The sequence below is a fragment of the Martes martes genome (genome assembly GCF_963455335.1).
Source record: "Martes martes genome assembly, chromosome: 4".
NCBI classification, from domain to species: domain Eukaryota; kingdom Metazoa; phylum Chordata; class Mammalia; order Carnivora; family Mustelidae; genus Martes; species Martes martes.
In genome coordinates this window covers 161,409,264-161,424,582 of record NC_137891.1, presented here as the reverse complement: position 1 = coordinate 161,424,582, position 15,319 = coordinate 161,409,264, and the positions used below count along the sequence as shown (strand labels likewise).

At 52.5% G+C, this 15,319-nt stretch overlaps 1 protein-coding gene across 2 annotated transcripts in view; it reads left to right on the top strand.

Moving 5' to 3' along the window:
• The window catches only part of BMP8A (bone morphogenetic protein 8a), a gene marked incomplete at its 5' end in the record, with an annotated part of 34,351 nt that extends 20,819 nt beyond the window's left edge, over window positions 1-13,532 (top strand). Inside the window, 4 exons of one of the 2 annotated variants that reach the window (XM_080802089.1) lie at window positions 902-1,096; window positions 1,919-1,998; window positions 2,565-2,675; window positions 10,067-13,532. In XM_080802089.1, coding sequence (XP_080658215.1) covers window positions 902-1,096; window positions 1,919-1,998; window positions 2,565-2,675; window positions 10,067-10,216 — 536 coding nt within the window. In that variant the 3' untranslated portion in view covers window positions 10,217-13,532. Of the gene's footprint in view, window positions 1-901; window positions 1,097-1,918; window positions 1,999-2,564; window positions 2,691-10,066 lie in introns of both variants that reach the window. The other variant, XM_080802090.1, reaches the window with a different exon arrangement.
• Between the last annotated feature and the right edge of the window lie 1,787 nt (window positions 13,533-15,319).

The following is a 15,319-nucleotide window of genomic DNA, read 5'->3' as shown; positions in this document are numbered from 1 at the left end:
TTGTCCTCTGCCCCTCCCCAACCAAAATAAATAAATAAATCTTTTAAAAAATCAGGAGGTCCTTTGGAAATACAAAGCGGTACAGGAAGTTAGTTTTATTGGTAGAGTCAACATTTCCAGGGATCATGTCTGTGTTTCTTAAGGCAGTCTCATCTTTAAGCAGCTTTGGAACCAAATCCCATTTTCAGGAGCATCCCTCTACCTAGCCAGAGGCCCCCGTATTTCCCTGCCCACAGTCTTTTCTCTCTTTTTTTGACCCACAAACCTGGGGTTATCTCCTTAAGTGAATAAGATCTTGGGGTCTGGAATTAGACGTGGGCTGAACTCCCAGCTCTGGGACTTCGGCCTGATGTTGCTGCCCTGCTGCCCCCAGTGTCCCATTTGTGGGCATCGGGGGACACTTAAGGCCCTGCTCTTGGGAGCAGCAGGCAGAACAAGCCCTCGCTATGTCCTGGCAGCTGCTCCCATCTGCTGGGGCACAATCCATTGAGTCCTCCGAAAGTATGGGGTGGGCGGGAGAACTCTGGCTTGGAGCTCTCAGACGGCAGTAGGAACCACGGTTCTGTGCTCCCCTCGTGGTGTGGCTCCAAAGTTTCTCCGTGAGACATGTGGTCCAGGTTACTGTGGAGACACACGAGGTCACAAGTGGGAGTTGCTCAAACCAGTAAAGGGCTTCACAGATGGCAGTGTTGACCACTGTCACAAATGACGACCCTGTGTTGGCAAGGCCCCCCTCCCCTGTCTCCCTTGGACCTTCTCTCTTGGGTCTCCAGATGAGGAAACTGAGGCCCTCCTTCTCCGTGGGCCAGGGTCCATGCAGGCTCTAGTGGAAGGGTCCCCGCTGTCCCCCGTGCCCGGCCCTGCCCACGAGTGACCGCCCTCTCTCCTGTCTCCATCCCAGGGCACAGCGTGGATCCTGGCCTGGCCGGTCTGCTGGGGCAACGGGCACCGCGGTCCAAGCAGCCTTTCCTGGTCACTTTTTTCAGGGCGAACCCCAGTCCCGTCCGAGCCCCTCGGGCAGCCAGGCCCCTGAAGAGGAGGCTGCCGAAGAAAACCAATGAGCTGCCACATGCAAACAGACTCCCAGGGATTTTTGGTGAGGTCCAGGGCAGGCCTTGGGCTGGGCCCCAGAACAGCTCCAAGGGACAAAACCCTCCAGGCCCCCTGTAGGTTCAAGCCTGTGCTCACCCTCTAGCACTTTCCCAACACCCTCCTTTGCCTCATGTGCCCTGAAGACCAGCTACTGCCCTCTCTGTCCCTGCCACCCAGAAGTGCCTTCTCAGACCTCCCCTGGATCACCAGGGCTTTTTCCAGAAGTCTCTGTCAGCACCAGGTGCCCCTTCCTCCAGGCACTGGTAGCTCTCAGGTCTCTCCTGGGGACCCTGAGGACCCACAGTTGTTTATGTGAAGGTCTCCCCACCAGACCGAGTCCCTCGGGATTGGGGTGGGCCTGCCCTGCCCTCTTGCCCTCCGCCTCCTTGGAGTCTGCCCTTTGGCCTCCATGGAGTCTGCCCTTTGGCCTCCATGGAGCCACTCAACCCGGTGGAACAGGTGCGGCAGGAGCGGTGGGGGGAAGTCAGGAGGTGTCTCTGCAGAGGAGGAGCCGCCTGATGGCCCGGGGTCCCCTGCCCTGTGCTTTGGCGCCTCGGGGGCCACAGGTTGGAAGTCAAAGGAGGCTGGGCTCAGTGCAGGGTTACTCTGTAGCTATCGGGAGCCACCTGAAGCCATGGAAGTTTCTCGAGCTGGGTCAGGGCACCGGCAGAGCTGCAGGATGGGTTTTATGACACCAGATGCGTTAGTTCCACTTCATTCATTTATTCGACAAATGTGCCCAGTGGGGTGTCCCCGCCCTGGGAGCCCCCGGGGGTAGCTGTGTGAGCAGGAACCCCAGAAAAGACCTGTGCTTCTGTCCCTGCAGATGATGTTCACGGCGCCCACGGCCGGCAGGTTTGCCGGCGGCATGAGCTCTACGTCAGCTTCCAGGACCTCGGCTGGCTGGTAATTTCTGACTCTCCTCCTCCTTAAATGACAGTCCCCACCCCAAGATCCTAAGTGTAGCTCCAGGAGGAGGTAGAATTATGGGTGATTTTCATTTTCTCATGCATTAGGTTCTTCTGTGTTTTCTGAAGGGAAAATGTCTTCCTTTTATCGTGAGAGGTACTTTTTGGTAAAAACCATGAAAAGAGGGATAGTTTGAATCCTCAGCCCTAACAGGTCAGATCTGCAACAGGGAAACGGAGGCTGTGGTGGGCAGTGCGCCTGCGCACCTGCTGGGACTGCAGCTCTAGGAGGCGTGGGCGGTGGGGGCAGGCGGGAAGGACAAGGCCCGGGCTGACTGCACATGAGGGGGACAGAGCTGTGCCCAGCCTCACCTGCTGAGAGTCTCCCAGTAGTGTCCGGCCTCTTAGGGGAGCCTGTCTGAAGGGACCCTGGGGTTGGCTGGCTGGCCTGGGGCTGGGGGCTGGGTGCGGGGCAGCCCAGAGCCGTCCTATGCCGGGTGCTAGATTCAGGAGCTCAGGAGGGGGCATCTGGATGGGACTCACCTTCTCCCCTTACACCCCCAGGACTGGGTCATTGCTCCCCAAGGCTACTCGGCCTATTACTGTGAGGGGGAGTGCTCGTTCCCGCTGGATTCGTGCATGAACGCCACCAACCACGCCATTCTGCAGTCCCTGGTCAGTACTGCGTCTGTCTGATCTGGCTCCTGGGGACCGGGTTGGCACAGCCAGGTGAATGGAAGCCCCTGCCAAGGGTTCAGGGGGCTCTCTCTGCCCAGAACCTTCCCTGCACACATGAGCAGTGACGGCCCGCACCTGGAGGGAAATGGGTGCCTGTATGGCCGTGGTGGCCGTATAGACGCCTGTGCACCTCAACCTGCATATACCTGACTTACCCTGACTGCTGGTGCACACCAACCTCTGTGCACTGCACACACACGTGTGAGGACTCCACAGACAGTATGTACCCAGATTTACAAGACATGCTTGCTCATGGTCAGACACACGGCACCTGCGTAACAGACGTGCATCCCTCCTGGGGCCCATGTGCTCCAAACACACACATCACTATATGCACATGAATGAAACGCATGTGCGCTCAGCCGCCTGCTGCATGTGTGTGCAGGGAGGGGTGCAGGTGTGCCTCCCTGGGCTGCTGGCTCCGGCCTACCCTGTTCACCTCCCTGCTGGTGCTTTTTCCCTTTGTGCTTTCCACAGACGATATGGCTTTGGGTGCTGTGTCCGGGGTATCTTTACAAGCTGAAAAATCTATTGAAATGATTATATGGTTTTATCCCTTTCTCTTATTGATGTATCAGATTGACTGCTTTGTGAATATTGAACAACCGTCACATCCAGGGAGTAAATTCCACTCAATCATCGGGAATGACTTTTTTAATGTATTGTTGGACTTAGGGTGCTAATATTTTGTTGAGGATTTTGCATCTATGTTCATCAGCAATATTGGCCTATAGTTCTCTTTACTTGTGGTGTCTTTTTCTGGTTTTCGGATCAGGGTAATGCTGGCCTTGTAGAATGAATTTGGATGTTTTCCTTCCACTCTTCTTTTTGGGACATAGGTGTATGTCCCAAATAGGTGTAACCCCTTTCTAAATTTTTGGTAGAATTCACCAGTGAAGCCATCTGGTCTTGGACTTTTGTTTCTTGGGTGTTTTGTGATTACTGATTCAATTTCATTGCTGGTAATTGCTCTGTTCAACTTTTCTATTTCTTCCTGCTTCAGTTTTCATAGTTTGTATGTTTCTAGGAATTTATTCATTTCTTATAGGTTGTCCAATATGTTGGCATATAATTTTCATAATATCCTTTTATGATCTTTTACATTTCCGTGGTGTTATTACTCCTCTTTCACTTCTGATTTTGAGTCTGCTCCCTCTCTCTCTCTTTTTTTTTTTTTTGAGTCTGACTAAATGTTTATTAATTTTATTGATCTTTTCAAAGAACTAGTTCCTGGTTTCCTTGACCTGATCTATTTTTTTGTTTTGTTAAGTAATCTCTGCACCCAAAATGGGATTCAAACTCACAGACCCAAGATCAAGAGTCCCATGTTCCACCAACTGTGCCAGCCAGGTGCCCTGGTCTCTTTCTTTCAATTCTATTTTGTTTACTTCTGCTATAGTCTTTATTATTTCTTTCCTTCTGCTGGTTTTCTTTGTTCTTTCCTTAACCCCTTTAGGTGTAAGATTAGGTTATTTGAGATTTTTGTTTGTTTGTTTCTTGAGGTAGGACTGTATTGCTATAAAATTCTTTTTTTTTTTTTAAGATTTTATTTATTTATTTGACAGAGAGAGATCACAAGCAGACAGAGAGGCAGGCAGGGAGAGAGGAGGAAGCAGGCTCCCCGCTGAGCAGAGAGCCCAATGCGGGGCTCGATCCCAGGACCCTGAGATCATGACCTGAGCCGAAAGCAGAGGCTTTAACCCACTGAGCCACCCAGGCGCCCCGCTATAAAATTCTCTCTTAAAACAGATTTTGCTGCATCCCAAAGATCTGGGACAATTGTGCTTTCATTTTTCATTTATTTCCATGTATTTCTTAAATTTCCTCTTTGATTTGCTGGTTGACACATTCATTATTTGATAGCATATTGTTTAACCGCCACATATTTGAGCTCCTTCCAGACTCTCTTAGGGTGGGTTTCTAGTTTCATGGTGTTATGGTTAGAAGATACCTGGTATGACTTTAATCTTTTGTAATTTGTTGAGACTACTTTTGTGGCCTAATGTTATCTGCTCTGGAAAATGTTCCCTGTGTACTTGTAAAGAATGTGTATAAATGCAATGTTCTGAATAGATGTTAAAACCATCTAGTCAAATGTGTCATTCAAAGACAGTTTTCTTGTTGATTTTGTTCAGATGATCTATCCATTAATGTGACTGGGGTGTTAAAGTCCCTGATATTATTGTATTATCATCAGTTACTTAATGTTTGTTATTTACTGCTTTATGTATTCGAGTGCTCCCATGTTGGGTGTATAAATATTTATAATTGTTATATCTTCCTTTTTAAAGATTTTATTTTATTTATTAGAGAGGGAGCATGAATGGGGAAGGGGGCAGAGGGAGGAGATTCCCCACTGAGCAGGGAGCCCAATGTGGGGCTCAATCCCAGATCCCTGGGATCATGACTTGAGCTGACGGTAGAGGCTTAACTGACCAAGCCACCCAGGTGCCCCCCCTTTTTAAACAATTGTTATATCTTCTTGTTGGATTGTTCCATTTATGATTATATAGTGTCATTCTTTATCTCTTGTTACAGCCTTTATTTTATTTATTTATTTTTTAAAGAATTTATTTATTTGACAGAGATCACAAGTAGGTAGAGAGGCAGGCAGGGAGAGAGGAGGAAGCAGGCTCCCCACTGAGCAGAGAGCCTGATGTGGGACTCCATTCCAGGACCCTGGGATCACGATCCAAGCCGAAGGGAGAGGCCTTAGCCCACTGAGCCACCCAGGCACTCCACAGCCTTTATTTTAAAGTCTATTTTGTCGCATATGAGTATTGGTGTCCTGGCTTTATTTTCGTGTCTGTTTGCATAACTGCTTCTCCATGCCTTTACTTTCAGTCTGTGTCTTTAGACAGCAGGTGTCTTTGGATCTGAAATGAGTCTCTTATGTAGGCAGCATATAGATGGGTTTGGTTTGGTTTTGCATCAATTCCATCACCCAGTCTTTTGATTGGAGCACTTAGTCCATTTACATTCGAAGTAATTACTGATGGGGATGTATATATTACCATTTTGTTACTTCTGTTTCGGTTGTTTTTGTAGTTCTTCTCTGCTCCTTTCTTCTTTTGCTCTCTTGTGACTAGTTGGCTTTTTTTAGTGACATATTTGGATACCTTTTCCTTTAATTTTTGCACATCTGTTACTGGGTTTTGATTTGTGGTTATCATTAGGTTTGTACATAACATTTTCTGCATAGAGCAGTCTATATTAAATTTATGGTTGTTTAAGATGAGCCCATTCTTTACAACCCCCCACCCTCGTCATTTAGGCATATGTTGTCCTGCTTTACATCCTTTTATTTTCTGAGTCTCTTGACTGATTTTTATAAACATACTTATTTTTACTGCTTTTGTGCTGCTTTTCTTAATTTTAGAGTCTTTTCTGTCCACTCAAAAAGTCTTAACACTTCTTAGAGGGCTGGCTTAGTGCTCATGAATTCCTTTAACTTTTGTTTTCTGGGAAGCTCTTTATCTGTCCTTCTATTTGGAACGATAACTTTGCTGGATAGAATATTATTCCTGGCTGCAGATTTTTTCCTTTCAACACTTTGAAGAGATCATGGCACTCCTTTCTGGCTTGTGATGTTTCTGCTGGAAAGTCAGCTGATAACCTTATGGGGTTTCCCTTGTATGTGACTGTTTTTCTCTCTCTCTCTTTCTCTCGCTCTCTCGTTGCTTTAAAAAATTATCTTTATCACTGCTTTTTGCCATTTTAATTACTATGTGTCTTGGTGTAGCCCTCCTTGGGTTGATTTTGTTCGGGGATTCTCAGTACCTCCTGAATCTGGATTTCGGTTTCTTCCTTCCACTTCTTCAGCTGTTATTTCTCAAATAAATATTCTGCCTCCTTTTCTCTCCTCGTTCTGGGATCCCTATAATGCAGATGTTATATGCTTGATGGTGTTGCTGAGTTCCCAAAGTCTACTCTCATTTTGCGTATTTGTCCCCTCATCTGGTGAACATGATTACTTTCCATTACTGTGTGCTCCAGGTCCCTGAGTCATTCTCTGAGCCCTCTGGCCTACTATTTATTCTATCTGGTGTGTGTGTATGTATGTGTGTGTTTTAAAAGTCATTTGTTGGGGGCGCCTGGGTGGCTCAGTGGGTTAAAGCCTCTGCCTTCGGCTCAGGTCATGATCCCAGGGTCCTGGGATCGAGCCCCGCATCGGGCTCTCTGCTCAGCAGGGAGCCTGCTTCCTCCCCTCTCTCTCTCTGCCTGCCTCTCTGCCTACTTGTGATCTATGTCTGTCAAATAAAGAAATAAAAAAAAAAATCTTTATTAAAAAAAAAAAAAAAGTCATTTGTTGTGTCCCTCATCTCTGATTGGTCCTCTTTTATCTCTTTGTTAGGAGTCTCACTGATATTCTCTACTCTTTGCAAGTACGGGATCATTTTGATCACTATTTTAAATTCTCTATCAGGTATATCATTTACCTGATATACCTGATACCTATTTTCCTTAGGTCTCTTGCTTTGATTTTGTCCTGTTCTTTCATTTGGAACATGTTTATCTCCTTATTTTGTCTAACTCTCTGTGTCTGTTTCTCTGTGTTAGGAAGGTCAGCTATGTCTCCTGCTCTTACAAGTAGTGGCCTTCTGAAGAAGAGGTCCCATAGTGTCCTACAACAGTGTCCCCTGTTCACTGGAACCTGATGCCTCACAGGGTGTCTCCTATATGTGTTGCATACAGCCTGCTGTTGTGGCTGAGCCACTTATTTCTTTCAGTCCAGCTGTCCGTGATGGCTCTCTCTTCCTGTTGTGGGGAATGTTTGGTCCCTGTGGCGGTAGAGGACCAGTTGGGGGCCACGGCAGGCTTGAGTGGAGTCAAACCAGGCATTTGTGAAACACAGCAGCACCAAACCACAGGGTGTTTTCCTGTGTTGTCCCCTGAGCAGCTTTTGTTGGTGTGTGGGGCCTATAATAAGACCCGCTGCTGGGGTGCAGCCTGACTGGTGCGTGTAGTCATCTTTCCCTGGGGCAGGAGTCTCTGAGGGTCCTGTGGGGCTGTGTGCACACCACCGTGCTTACAGTACGACCTTGAATGGGCTCCAGCCAAGACTCTCCTGGAGGGAGTGGGTTTGCCACACTCATGGGGGGTGGGCTACACAGTATTTGCTAGGGGGGTTGTGCTGGTGCTCTGCAGGAGGGCACTGGCCTCTGCAGGAAGTGAGGCCAGCCAAAGCTCGGGGGGGCTGGTGGGAGCAAGGTTTTTGCAACCACCCTCTCTCTGCAGGAGGGGATCCGCGGTGCTGGAACTGAGGTGGGCATGGCTACAGGGCCAGGGTGGCAATGTAGGTGGGGGTATTGTGGGGTTCCCACAGGCTGTGTACTTATGCTGGGGGACGGGAGGGAAATGGTGCCTGTCCACTCCTTTGTTCCCAAAGGAGTCCCCCAACATCTCTGTGCCTGGGGTCACACTCAGGGATAAACAGCTCTCCCTCCCCTATGGCCCAAGGTTTCTTCCAGCTGCTGCTTCTGTGTTGGATCTCTGTGGGCCATCTGTCCCACTGTCTCTGTAGGTGGGGACTCCATTTCCTCCAGCCTTCCCAGAACCAGGCTGCTGATTTTTCAAATTCCAGGATTCAAGTCCTGCTGGTTGTAAGAACTCATGAAATTCAACTCCTCTGGTTTCCAAAGCCCAATGTTATAGGGATTTGCCTTCCCCACGCAGCTCCTTATTAGTGTTTCTGTCCCCTCTCTCGGACAGCTGCCAGGCCTGGGGAGCTTCCTGCCGCGCTTCTGCCCTTCCTGCTCTCTTCCATGTGGCCTCTTCTCTGCCTCTCATTGCGGAGTTTGTTCTGGTCCTTTGATCATTTTTTGCCTTACTTACAGGGATATGTCATCTAGCTGTATGTGCAGGACGGGGTGAGCTCAAGGTCCTCCCACTCTGCCATCTTCTACCAACTCTGCCATTCCTAAGTGCTTTAAATGTTCTTGATTCTGGGGTTGAGATTTCTTTCTAGAATGTTTACCTAGAATCCCAGTTCCTGGTATCCCCGAGCCTATTTGTCTAGTAAGAGGTGGTTGAAGGTGAGGCCCCCAGGGGAGAGAAACTGCGCCTCACTGACAGAGGCTTCGGCTCTGCGGTTGCCCTGCCTTCCTTGCGTCAAGTGGGATGTGCTGCCCCTAGCCCCCAGGAGCCATCTTCCGGGAGGAGCTCAGGGGTGATGAGACCTGTGGGTCCCCAAGCTGTCCATTATGCACGTGCTTCATGCTCCTACCGGCTCCTAGGCGCCTGCAGCTCCCAAGTCAGGATGGCTAGGTGGGCTTGGGCTGCAGGGAGGTGTTGGGTGGCCAGGAAGGTGACGCTGGGAGTGGTCAGAGGCCGACTCACAGGGCCTTGGGGTCCCACTTAAGGTGCCAGGTGGGTGGACTTAATCCTACGTAAACTGAGAAGCTGGTGCAGGGGGTTAGCAATGAAGTCTCCGGAGCTGACTTACTCTAGAAGCATTGCTCTGGCTGCGGTGTACAGGTGGGCAGGGCCGCTGTCCAGAGTAGGTTGGGGTGGAGTTGCGGGGGGAACCCTGGGGTCTGCAGGTGAGCCCAGGGATAGGAGGCCTTGTCTGGGGACAGAGTTGTTGTTGGAGTGGAGGGCCTGCTTTGTTGTGCTTTCCCGTGGGTCCTGTTTGTCTACTGGCACGTTCCCCATCTCCCTAGCCCATCCTAACACTGCTCAGGAGAACTGTTTTTAGAAGGCCTGAGGCCACTCCCTCAGGCAGGCTCTTTGCTGGCAGTCAGCCTGTTAGGAGGGTCATAGGTCCTCATACCTGGTCCCTGTCCTGCCGCCGAGAGCCACATGACTCGGCACCACGCGCGGCCTCCACACCCTCAGTCTCCGTCTGCCCAGAATAGGAGCTGCTTTGGAGGTCATTGTCAGGGCTGGGAAGTGCTTTGAGGAATAAGAGCACTGGACACTCCGGGGGTGGACCGAGGATTCTGGGCTTTGTTTGGTTCTGGGAACATTCACTGGCCCACATTTGGGAGGGGAGACAGACGGCAAACAGCTAACAGGGACAAGAGATGATCAGACACATCATGAAAGCACAGAGAGAGGAGCAGAGGGGGCCCTGGGGGGCTCCTGGGCACACCATGTGCTGGGGTGTCCCGTCTGAGGGGAGCGGGTGGGCCCTGAGGGCAGCAGGGCAGGGGTGCAGGGGGACAGGGTGGGGCGGGTCCCCATGTGAGCACCTGCCTGGGCTGCAGGCGGAGGACAGAGCAGGGGAAGGTGAGTGGCCAGAGATTCTGGGGCCAGTGGGAGTGAGTGCAGGGGTGCCGGGGCAAGCCGCCATGTTCACGCCTCTGCCTGCCCCCCGCTCCGGCCAGGTGCACCTGATGAAGCCAGATGCAGTCCCCAAGGCGTGCTGCGCCCCCACCAAGCTGAGCGCCACCTCTGTGCTCTACTACGACAGCAGCAACAATGTCATCCTACGCAAGCACCGCAACATGGTGGTCCGGGCCTGCGGCTGCCACTGAGGCCAGTGCCCGCCACGGGGGACCCCCCACCCAGGACAGGCCCCTCTCCAGAGCCAGGAAACCTTCCAGGGCCATCACTGCTCAGGTGGGGTGGCAGGGAGGGCCCGCCACACTCCTGCCACAGCCTGCCAGGGTCTCCCCAGACCCCTCTGCCCCTTCCCCTGGGCTTTGTGGCAGATGGGCCGGCACAGCTCTGACAGGCCTGATGCATTCAGCAGCCCCAGACACACGGACCGCACTGGGTTCCAGTTGGAAGTCCTGCCTTAGGATGCATGCTGGGCCACCCTAGCCCAGACAGGCTGGCCCAGGCCCATCTGAGGGGCATCTGGAACACGAGGCTGGCTGGCTGGGCTCTGAGCAGGGAGGGGGTGTCTTCCCCTTTCCAGGAAGCACACTGGGCATTTCCAGAGCACGCGCTCGCCTTCAGGACCATGTATTACTGGGCTCCGAACTTGGCCCACTAGCAGTTAGCACATTAGAAACAGAACAAGCCGGATGGGCCTTGTCCTAAGACAGAAGCCAACAGGGATGATTTATGGTGTGTCTTCCCCTCCTGCGGGGAAGAGGTGACCCCCACCCGCAGACATGGATAACCTTGGGGGCGTCCAGTTCCCTCCACCTTTTCCATGTGACGCTCTGCACTAAGACAAAGTTAGCTCTCAAGAAGTGATGACAGTGGCCGCAGTGGGAGGTCCAGGCTGGGAGACCATGGCGCTCAGGCCCCTGCTCCCAGCTCCTCACCCACGGCCAACATCAGTAAGCAGCCTGGGTGGATTTTCCAGTGACCTGGACTGGCCTCAGAACCGTCGGCACAGAACTCCAGACACCCAGCGGCTTGAGCTCAGGTCCCCCTTCTGCCACACTAAGGAGCAACCATTTCACCCACAGATGGTACCTGGGCCACCGCAGGCCGGGCCCGGGGCCAGGGTGGGAACTGTCTGGTAGAATCCAGGGCTTAAGAACAGGCTGTTCACCAGTCTGCACCACCCTGTGCGCCCAGGAGCGCCTTCCTATTTCTCGAGACCTGTGAGCCAAAGAAAAGGCCCCCGTCCCAGGGGAGTGACGGCAGTAATGCGGCTGGCCCTGGGTGGGGAGGTTCCCAGAAACCACTGTTCTCCTTGGAGCAGCTGCCACAGGCAGCTGGGCTGTTTATTTGATTTCTGACTTGCTAAGCCTGTAATTTACCTGCTGGTGCAGAGAGAGTCCAGCTGCCCGAACCCTAAAATACTGTGTCATCAAAAGCAGCTCGTGGGCCCGCCCCACCCCACAGGCACAGCCCAGCCGAGGTAGAGCCCCCCATGTGCCCAAGGATGAGTCCTTCAGGAGTCACTCTGCACCCCAAGGAGGGGCCTGGGCCAGCAGGTGGGGCAGCAGGTGTGGACGCTGGGGCCCTGCTGCAGGACAGCGGCCCCTCCACAGGGACGGGGAGGGGAGTCTGGAACGAGTGCAGAGGGAGACCCTCCCTGTGTACACCGAGGGTGCACCCAGACTATCTGCGAGGTGGACAGTTCCCTAGTAGCAGGGGGCTTTGACCTCAGGCTGGCAGGGATTGGAGCACAAAGTGGCTGGAGTGTCAGGAGACCTGTATTCTGGTTCCAACTTGGCCACTGACCTGTTTGCTATCCGGACAAGGCCCCTTCCAGATTCAAGCTTCAGTTTCTCTTCTGTGACATGGGGACACAGGACTCCTTTCTCAGCCTGAAACCCTGACCCTCTCCTCTCTGCCACGGCCCAGACATAGCTAGAGCCCAGCTGCCACAGGACGTGAAACTTGCCATCTGGGGACCTTAATTAATGGCTCTCTCCTCCCAACATCAAGGGCAGTAGAGGTTTGGAGACTTTGGACAAATGTCAGTATTTGGTCTCTTCACTGCCTAGCACATAACCTGGCATGCTCTGGAAAGCTTGTAAAATGAATGCTTTAAAGGTGCAGATTGCCTTGGCCACCGGGTATGCCGAGCAGGCACATCAGTACCATGATCTGAGTCCCTTTCTGTACAGTCAAGCCAAAAGTAGACTGGTCATGGCCTTTCTGACAGACTTCTAGAACCTCCAGCCATCCAGGCAGCCACCAAATGGAAACCAAAAAAGGCTTCAGAGAACAATGGATGCAAAGTGAGTAAAGGGACAGCCATCTTGTTTACATGGTCGCCCCGGCAGCCCGGGCTTCCTTCAAGGCTGCACATTAGAGGCCTAAGGCTGGTCAGCTCAGGCCCACTGACAGCAAAGGAATGCTTCCAAGAAGAGAGGCCACAGAGGAATAGCCAGCTTTGGGGCCCTTAGTGTGTGTGTGTAGGGGGGGCGCTGCTCTGTGTGCCTCCCCGCCAGTGCATCTCCACCATCACAGCACGGCCCTGGCCGGATGCCAGCCCATCAGGCAAAGCCCTGTTCTTGGGTCTCTCTGAAGGGACGTGGGTAACATGCTTCAGGAAATGCCCAGAACTGCACAGGAAACAGGGCTGTGAATAAGGCAGGGTGGGTTCTGGAGCCAGAAGACCTGGCATGGAATCCTGGCTCTGCCTCTTGTTAAACTGACCAAATTCTGTAATGTCTGAGGTAGAGGATTTTTCCCTCCGAATGGGGTATTGGTTCTGCCCTTGCAAGGCCATCAGGGGCAGATCAGGTGGGATCTGGTGCGTCCACGAAAGCACTTGGCATGGCATCTGCCAGAGGTCTTAGTTTGAATGTGCGTATCTGGGCCTCCCCTGTTGGCCTTGCTGTTAACACCTGCTCCTCCCAGAATATGTCCAGGAGATGCTGTGTTCACTTTAAAGCTGCACTTTTCCTAAAAAATCTAAATGTGGTCCTATCTCGGGAGGAGGTAGGGACTCATACAGTCCCCTGCCTGCGGAAGTCCCAGCCTGCAGGGACCAACAGGGACTCACAGTGAGCCATGTGGCCCGGCGCCTCTGCTGAGGACGCGGCTTTTGTGTCCCCACCCCCTCCCGACATCCAGCACCCACCTGAGACCTCCAGGAAGCTGAAGTGGAGGTGTTCTGGAATTTCTCTTCTTACTGGGAAGCCTTGAGCAAGCACTTGGTTCTTTAAAAAAAAAATTTTTTTTCCTCGCTGAAGAAAATATTATGTGTGCGCCAGGGAAATTTTTGAAAATAAAAAACAGAATACAAATACACATAATCCCAGCTCACAGAGCCAAGCATTGTTAATAATCCCTTCCTGTCTTTTTCCTTGACACACACATGTCTGTCTTTATATAGAATATATGGATATTTTGCAAAGTTAGGATCATATTCTATGCACTACTTGATCTGATTACTCAATCCATGATATATTTAGAAAATTTGCTATTAAATCTTCTTTGAAAACATAACTTGCAGCATCCTATCCCTTGACCTCTGCCCCAGTTCTGTCACCATTCTTTCCCTGGAGGGAGGTGTGGGGCACCTACGACCCTGCTCTCAGGAGCCCTGGCCCAGCCCCGGAAAGGCCAGCAGCCAGGTGCTCAGGTCACCAGCCAGGAATCTCGGGACCCTGCATCTCACCACCTGCAGGGGGTTACGGATGGACCCCTGTGATGGGGAAGCCCTCGCACAACAGAGAGAGTGCGGCTGCCACCTGTGGTTCCTGGTCCGCCAGCTTCCTGGACAGCCTGCTGGTCCTGCCTTCCCAGAGCGACCAGGGAAGCGAAGTAAGGGACCCAGCCCTCCCACCTCCCAGGTTCACAGGGTTGTGACGGGTCCTCCCTCCTGGGGCTTCAGGCCAGCCTGCTCCCCTTCCCCACATGCCCTCCCGAGAGCCAGCCTTGTTGAGGACTTAGTAGACCTCTCTCCTCTCGCAGACGTCACACCAGCCCCGGGCAGCTGCCATTATCCTGGCCTCACTGCTGCCTGTCCTGACAGCCATGACTGAGCAGCGGTGAGAGGGAGGCCTGGGTTAGGGAGCGAGGGTCCCCGCTGGGAATCCTGCAGGTCGAGATCCCAGCCACAGGGGTGGGCCCCAGCCCACCAGAGGGGGACGAGTCCCACCCAAAAGCAGAGGCCAAGGTTGGCCTAGGATGCCAGAGACAGGGCTAGCAGCATCCCCTCCCCAACAGGAGCTGGCCTGGGGTCACAAGCCAGCGGGCTTCTCTCCTCCCCTCCAGGCTCAACCTGATTTCACCCAAAATGAGAACCAGCCCTGCCCAGCGGTTTCTGAGAGTCGAGCCTTATCTAGAGCCCCTGGCCAGCAGCAGGGGAGCAGGCGGCAGCCCTGGACATTGTTTCTGGTGACCGATGGGACATGCTGGGAGGTGGCCCAGCTGCCAAACACTGGTGTAGGCAGTGTGGTGTGCCACACTACAAGCTGTGGCACCAGACTTCGATTTCCACTGGTTCTGGGGTCTGGGGGTGGGAAGCATCTCTGGCTGACTCCCCAGACCAAGCACACGGCTGGCAGGAGGCCTCTGGGCCTTCTCAGTGCGACAGTGCCGACCATCGGGTCAGTGACTGAACAACAGGTGGCCTGGTGCCCATCACACTCACGGCCACGTGTGAGGGTGCCAGTGGAGCCTAGCTCAGCTACCTTGCTGGCCCGGGAGCAGGGGACAGGAGGACCAAGGCCCTCCTGCACCAGCTCCTACCTCGGCTGCCTGTGGGGGTCGGACAAGGGTGGGAGACGGCAGGGGAGGGTCCCTGGCCTGTCCCAGGAAGAGGGTCCAGTCACAGCTGCAACCTCTGCAAACTCCTGGGACCTGGCTGGCGGGCAGCAGCACAAAAGCTAGGTCTTATGTTATGGGAAGCGACGCCCTCAGAGGGATGTGTGTGCACACTGCTGACAGCCCTCCAAGCAGGCAGCTCAGAATCTAGGACAACACCATATGGATCCCTTAGTTTTTTGCTCAATGGACAGTCAAGGAAATGGTCAGCAGAGCTGCTTAAATCATTTTAGATTGGTTTGTGCTTTCATTTCCACTTTGTAACCAGGCTAAGCCCCGGTGTAGCTCACAGTCTAGCCACTCAAAAGGTAACTGTGGATTCGTCTCAGGAACGCAAAACTGGTTTAACATCCAAAAAGCAATACAATACAGCATCTTAACAGAATAAAGTACAAAAGACACACAATCCTCTCCACAGACACGGAAAAGGCATGTTATAAAACCAACAC